The 7,375-nt window shown below is 45.5% G+C and overlaps 1 protein-coding gene across 1 annotated transcript; it reads left to right on the forward strand.

Moving 5' to 3' along the window:
- Positions 1-99: 99 nt before the first annotated feature.
- Positions 100-6,979, forward strand: LOC309718102 (uncharacterized protein). The gene is made up of 6 exons (XM_082553110.1): positions 100-472; positions 1,904-2,256; positions 2,405-2,480; positions 2,834-2,912; positions 3,265-3,448; positions 3,577-6,979. The coding sequence occupies exons 2-6, from the start codon at positions 1,906-1,908 to the stop codon at positions 4,147-4,149; spliced, it is 1,263 nt and encodes a 420-aa protein (XP_082409236.1). The 5' UTR covers positions 100-472; positions 1,904-1,905; the 3' UTR covers positions 4,150-6,979.
- Positions 6,980-7,375: the final 396 nt, after the last annotated feature.

Genomic DNA, 7,375 nt, shown 5'->3' on the forward strand with positions numbered 1-7,375 from the left:
GGGCCGACGTGCGTGCCTGCGTGTGTTTACACCCGCTCGCTATAGTAGAGGAGCCCAGCCCAGACGCCACACTCACGGGCGACACATGAGTGGGCAGGACCGTGAGTGCCGGGGCCGCCGTCCAGTCAGCGGAGATCACTGCGATCACTGGCTGAAAGGTTCAGCCAATGGCGCGCGCCGCCGTCGACACGGCAGCCAATGGAGTGCGCGCAGAGCGTGGGCACGTGGATTTGCGCACATGTTGACGCTTGTAAACTGCCGAGAGAAAGAGGCAGCACAGGCACAGACCGATGAACGGCAGGCCGGGTGGTGTGTGTGTGTGTGTATATGTGTGTGTGACAGAGAGGTGATGCTCGGCGTCCCGATGCTGCTCCAGCCTCGGAGTGTGGACTGACGGACCAAAAGTAGAAGACAGAGCCATCCTCCACTATTATTAGAATCAGCTGTTATTTTTAAAAGCGCTTTACTGAAGGTAAGAATTTTCAAAAGCATTTTTATCTTTTTTGTTTGCCGAAGTTGGCAGCTTAGCCTGAAGGAATTTCCTGTCCTGTGCGTACCATCCCGGTATAATTTTAATATATCCTAAAGCTGTGTTGCCTAACGATAAATTGCTTTTAAACGTTATAATGATTGCTCAGATTTTCCTTCATGTTTAAGACAAGTAACTGCTATGGATTTATGTTAGTGTCTGATAGACTGAACGGCTTTAGATGGCCTGAATGTACAGTTCTATTAGTTTCTCTTGCTGGCGTGGTGGTGGTGGGCACAGACACAGGCCGGCAGAAAACACCTGAGTCGCAGCCTCATGGTCTACCTGTGCAGGCTGTGGCAACACATCCACCAATCCAATCCTACCGCATCTCCATCCAGCTGGGGCTATAAACTAAGTAAGGGGTTGTACATAAACAGAAATAGCATCAGATTGCCTCACAGTATTTGAAGCTGTTGACTCTTTCACGTTAACAACGTGCCATTTGGTTTGACAGCCACCAGACATAAAATGTAAATGGCAAAGCACGCTGTCTGAGCGTTTCTTTCTCCTTTTGCGTTTGTGTCAGTCTCCTTCATTTGTGAGTGACTTTTGACTTTATTTTTCTGACGCTGATAAAGAGTTCTGTTGGTGTATTTCATTGCTGAGCATTTCTCAGTTTCCCCTGAAATCTCCCCCTCAGTATTGGTGGGATCAGAGATTGAACAAGCTGAGAAAGAAAGGGGGAGAAAAACAAACAGATGAGAGAAAGGCACATGGCCAGAAATGCAGAATGTGAAAATGTGAGAAAAAGGAGGAGGAAGAGGGCTTGGTTTGGAGAGGAAAGGAAGAGGGGGCACCGGGCTTGTGTGCATAACGAACAGGATGAGCTGAAGGCAGAGCGGAGAGGGATGAGAAGCATACAGAAATACAGCCGAGAGGAAAGAGAGTGGTTTGCATGTGTGTGTGTGTGTGTGTGTGTGTGTGTGTGTGTGTGTGTGTGTGTGTGTGTGTGAATCCAAGGGGGGATGGAGCGCAAGCCTGAGACGGAGAGGAGGGGCTAGAGAGAGCACTGGAGGCTGTGGCAAAGAGAGAGAGCAGGCCTATTCCGATTTCACTACTCTACAAGCTCCCATCCCCCTCACACATTTTACTCTCCTACAGCCTCCAATCTCCTCAATGGAAGCCAGACATGCACTACTATTGTGTGCCTACTGCCTACCCCCAGTCCCAAACTAGGGCAGTGCTATACCCACCATTTTGAGTAATAGGGGTTATAATTTTTGGTAGCGAGGTAGGAAAATGGAGTATTGCCAAATGCTAAGAACTGAACTTCCTCTCACTTCAGATGTGTTGGTTTTCAATGTTCCCTTAAGCCACACTTGTGTTTCTTTCCGTCATCCTAATCTTTGAGCTTTCTTTCTGTCCCGATAGGGATGCAGTCGCAGGGCAGCACCTCCTCTCAGCCCTCCTTTGATTCCCTGAGCTCCAGTGACAGCCTCTTGTTCAGCGATTCAGAGCAGGCAGAGGACGACACAGACGTCTTCCTGACAGACAGCTCTCCATCTGTCATCATCGGGGGGTCGGGCAGCGCGTCAGCAAGTGGAAATGGGGGGTCAGACAGTCCCGGGTCACAGTGGACGTGTGACGGCTTCACCGACAAAGAGGAAGAGGAGGACTCGTACAGGTCACAGAGTGGGGGCAAAGCGGCTCACGTCAGCCTGGGGAAGACTGATCCGGCGAGGCAGACTGCAAAATCACAAGGAGATCTGCTGTTTGCTCAGAAGGTAAGAAAGGTGATGGGCAGAAAAGGAGAGTGATGAGAAGAGGGCTGACATAGCAGTGTGCGTGCAAAGGAAAGCCCAGCAGATAGCCTCAGACAGCCAAGCCTAACCAAAACCAACTCGTAATCTGTCTTCCCTCCTCCTCTGTCAGTGTGCTGAGCTGCAGGGTTTCATCAGGCCCCTGCTAGAGCTGCTGAATGGACTGAAGAGGGGCCGATTCGACCGGGGTAAGCATCCTTTCTTCACTGTCTTCTGGGAGGCAAGTGTGTGTGTGCGCTCGCTGGCTTCTGCAGTTGTTGAGGCTGAACACAGGTTTACATGATCTAAGTGGCCTCAGTCCATTGAAATAGTAAGTTTTCCTTCAAGCAGTAGTCTGTATTGATGTAGCCTATCAATGCAGTCCACAGTGCTGTGTGTGTGTGTATGTGTGAAGCGAGTCTTCTCGCTGACTCAGTAGCTTGCAAGAGTTTACCGATATCATGAGTTAGAGCGTGTGTGCATGTGTGAGACCGTGCATGCCCACATATGCATTCATTCAGTGTGAATGCTGACTGAAGGATTATGTTCTTTTGATTGACAGGCTTGAGTAGTTTCCAGCAGAGCGTGGCGATGGATCGTATCCAGAGGATTGTGGGGGTTTTACAGAGACCTGACTGCGGGTAGGATGTCATCCAAATTGTCCCACCATCCATCAGCCCTCTTTTTCTCACTCTTATCAAGTCCTGCCATCATGAGATGTTTTAGCTGCATTTAAGAATTATTATCTTTATTAAACTGTGAGTTGATCTTAGATATGCAGTGCACGGTGAGGCAGGATGTTTTATTGAACAGTCCTCAGGCAGGTAGAGTTACAGCTTTCACTGTCAGTGCAGAGAAACACCAAACTTCAGATGAAATTTTACCTAGATCTCTGTGCAGGATCATAAATATCCACGCCTGTTCCTACTCAGCAGCAAAGTCGTATTCCTATCTGCTCCTCACCTAAATTTTGTTCCTCTTTCTACATCATAGGGAGAAGTATCTGAACACTCTGCTCCAGGTGGAGATGATGCTAAAACTTTGGTTTCCCCAAATTCTCACTCAGCCTGTGTCTACAGCCTCCAGTGTCGCCACATCCCCTGCCCGATCCCTCCAGGAAGCTTTCGGCTCCACCCCGCCGCACAAACACAGGGATCAGTTACATATTCCCGTTAAGGTGAGGACATACATTCCTGACTTCTTGCTGCTAATACACATAAACATTTCTCCACCCCACCAGCACCACAAATTTTACAAAAACCTCCCGTTCATATTCTGAAAATTACTCTCCTGTTTATTTTCCAGAAGCGCAGACTCAGCTGGACGGGTACAGACTCTCCCACGCCTTCCCCTGTACCTCTCAAGTCCCCCCATATCAGCACAGGAGAAAACAGGGTGAAGTCTGATTGCAGAGAAGGTGGACCTTCTTCCTCCCCATCACTAGCAGCTGATGCAAATCAGAGTTTGGCCCATGCAGCCAGCAGCAGTCAGCTAACTGATGACAAAAATGACGGAAAAGACGGAGACGGCAAGGAACCAGTGAAGGTGTCGAAGTACCAAGCGGGTCAGAGCTCTAAGCCGAGCCTCACGTGGGTTCATGTTGCGCCCATCCTGTCCCCACGAAATACCTGCCTCTCACACGATGCCCTCACAGCCAGCAGGAGGTTGAGCCCGGCTACACAAGACAGCTCCATCTCCTCCACCACACCTTACAAGCACCCCAAAAATGTGAAGAAGCCAATCCGGTGCCAAAGCCAGCCTGTTGCTGGACAGCAGAGTGAGAGGGGGACCACCGAGGCAACTCCGGGTGAGAGCCAGTCTCCTCCTGTTACACTTAAGCCTTTGCCTGGGGCGTGTCCCACCAGCTTGAAGACCTGATGTACTGAATCAGCAAAAGAACTGGCAGCCTTGCTTTGTTACACCACTGGGCTAAAAGCTGCTGCGACAGGAAGAAGGGAAGAGGCTGAAGGCCTGTGATTATACTTGCATTAATGAGAGGAAGTGAGGAAAGAATTGTTGGTGATAGATGTTGAAAACAATGACGGATAAAAACATAACCTATCATCCAGACCACAGTTAAAACAGACATTTCAAACAACAGGACATAAACAAGAACCGTTATCACACTTATAATCGAAACTCGTGCGGAAAGGTGGTTGTCAAGGTTCAAAAGCAATGTACAGGTAACGAGAGACATTCTAGAGTATTTAGAGGAGTAAATGATCGCTCCTCTTCAGCATGAAGGCAATCAATACAAAAAGAAGAAATATTTATGTAGGTGACTGTTTCAACAGACATCTAACTTGAAAGAAACTGTTCGAAAATGGAACAGCCGATGTCAGTAATCAAAATAAAACCTTCCAGTGTTTATTTTGATGTGGTTGATGAGTGAGCTGATTCTAGTCTTGCAGCAGAAGACACATTTTTCTCTACATTCTTTTGAATGGTTTGAAGAGGAAAAAGCGACACTGGGGGTAACTAAAAAAATCTTGTTGCTAGTGATGTGAGAAATGAGGTGTAGTGTGCGCCGTGTCGGAGCCATTGGAGACGGTGGAAAAATGACATCACAACTCACGAATGTAATCCAAGAATTGTTTAGACACTCGGCTGGCAGATCATCAGCATCGAGCAGGAGTGACATCGCAGCGACCGGTGGTCACATAACTTTTCCTGTCGTGCCGTGGATCAGATGTTTCCGACGGCAAACCGACTGGCAATCAGTCTCATTACAATCCGAGACTTTTAATAGACCAGTGTATGGAGTTAACAAGGACCACTAAAAGACATGTCTATTGATTCAATTACACAGTTAATTTATTCATGTGTTGATCTGATACTGCATCTATTTATTGTTTGTATTTATTGGGCAGCTTATCACCTGCTGTGCGCTTGCATAGTTTGGCCTACAGTTCTTTTGAGGTGACTGGGAAGATGCTGTTGACATTTTTTTGTGGTTTTTATTGCTATCGTGAGGAGGGCAAAACAAAAAGGACGTGAAATCTTATGATTGGTCTCTTGGACTACTGTGCCTTTTTTACCAAATAGGATGTGTTTTTCAAAAAAAAAAGCATTCTGTGCTCTCAGTGCATTCATACTGTGTTTTGATTGTTTGCATGTGTTTCACAAAACCAGTGCACAGTCAAACGCGAAAGCCAACGTGTAGTCACCCTTCTTCTAAAATCGCACACAGCTTAAAAACCAACATCATCAACTGTGATTCTTTAAAACAAAAACAAAAAAAAATGGCATCCAGCTCTTATATCCCAACATCTACAGCTCACCTGAATGGCCTGCATCTCTGACTAATACACACACCAACAGCAGTGGCTACTATTTGTCATGTAGTATTTAAGTGTCTAGCCTTCCTTTGGGGCTTTTCTTTAGGTTCTGATCAGGAGAGAAACAGACTGAACGGCACTTAAAGATGGTGCTCTTGAAAACTTGAAAACATGGTGAAAATATAAATGTAAGGGAAGAAATCTTTCTTTGCACCACTCTCTACCGCTGCTATCATCGTGCTGATTTACATGTATCATTGAAGGCTTGCTCTTTAATTGGAAGTCCACTCACAGCATTCATTTAAATGTTGAAGGGGTTCTTAGTAACCCGACTGGATTAATCTATATTGTAAATATTTGGACTGATATTTTTGAATTGGTGTGAGAGGTTCATATGTTATTTACATAACTACAAATGGGGTGGGGGGATTTGCATTACTAGACTCCTCCAAAAAGCACCACACGTGAACACAGAGCCACCGGCAGCCAACATGTTACTGCCTGTTTGTTTTTGTTGTTTTTCTCAGTACGGAGTGTACAAACCCTCAGTCACTCTTATCCTGCTACAATACGCCAGATGTTGACTCTTGATCAGAGGCTGGGGGTGTCTTCCACCACACTCCTGTTTTGGTTTTTGGGTTCTTTTTTTTATACATTTGTGGTATGACAGAGAAGCCAATTGCACTTATTTTTCATTATGTCCTTTTTCATGTGTTTTCTACTGCAGCGACCACTGCTTATTGGTCAGAAATAATGTCTTGTTTATTTCAGCTGCCTTCTTCTTTTACTACTACAACTACTTATTACATTTTAAAAGCTGACTGTAGTTCCACCTCGCCTCCCTTCCCCCACTCTGCTGCACTCGTCTGCCCCTGCCCTCTCCTCTCCTTTATCTCCCTCAATCCCGTAGTATATTTTCTTTCTAAACTAAACTCTGTCTTTCACTCAACCCAATTCTATGTGATATTACACTCCTTTTTTTTAAAATATTGATACAATCAAAGATTAAAAAAAATAAAATAAAATAAAAACTTTTAATAAATGAAACCAATTTTTGAAAGATGAAACTGCCTGTGTGCTTGTTTACGCAAATCTTCATGCATTTATTTTGTTTTCTTTTGATTATGCAGCTCCCGATTTGGAAAGCAGCTTTTAATAAACAGATGTGTGACTCGATGGGGTGCAGATTTACAGACTGTATATTCTGAAGGCTGCGTGAGTGCACGAGTGAGTGGGGGTGAGGCGGAGACGATGAAGGCAGGAAGAAGAGGAGGGGCAGTGGGGTGGTGAGACTACAGCCTCTGTAATCTGACTGAGAGAGGTAGGGGGGCTGGCTGATCCTCCAACCAGCTGCTACATCAGAGTCCAAACACTACTTTAGCTTATATGTGTGCTCATGTGAGAGTGTTATAATGAGTAAATACCTTCTGGAGGTTAGCAGAGAAAAGTTGGTGGTCTCTGTAGCGCGGTCCTGCATTTCACACGAAAACAATTACCCACAGGCTAAAGTCTGATCTCTGCAGGCGACCACCGAGAATTTTAATTCCCTCTAGAAAAAAAAAATCAAAAGGTGAGAATGAAAAATTGAGTGGCGCGGCGCTGCATCACCCACACCGAACGTGATGAAAGAAAATGAAAAAAATTCTGATAACCCAAACACACACTGGGAGGTTGCTAGGAGTAATGTTATGTAACAAAATGTGAGTTTTACTTCAAAATAAAGAGAAAGTAAAAACTTTAAAGTTATGAAGCTGTGTACTAATTTAACTTCAATCTGTCTTTTTTGTTGTTTTCAAAAAACATTGCTTCTTTTATCCTTTAATATT

This window comes from Aulonocara stuartgranti (genome assembly GCF_965226115.1).
Source record: "Aulonocara stuartgranti genome assembly, chromosome: 11".
Lineage (NCBI taxonomy): Eukaryota > Metazoa > Chordata > Actinopteri > Cichliformes > Cichlidae > Aulonocara > Aulonocara stuartgranti.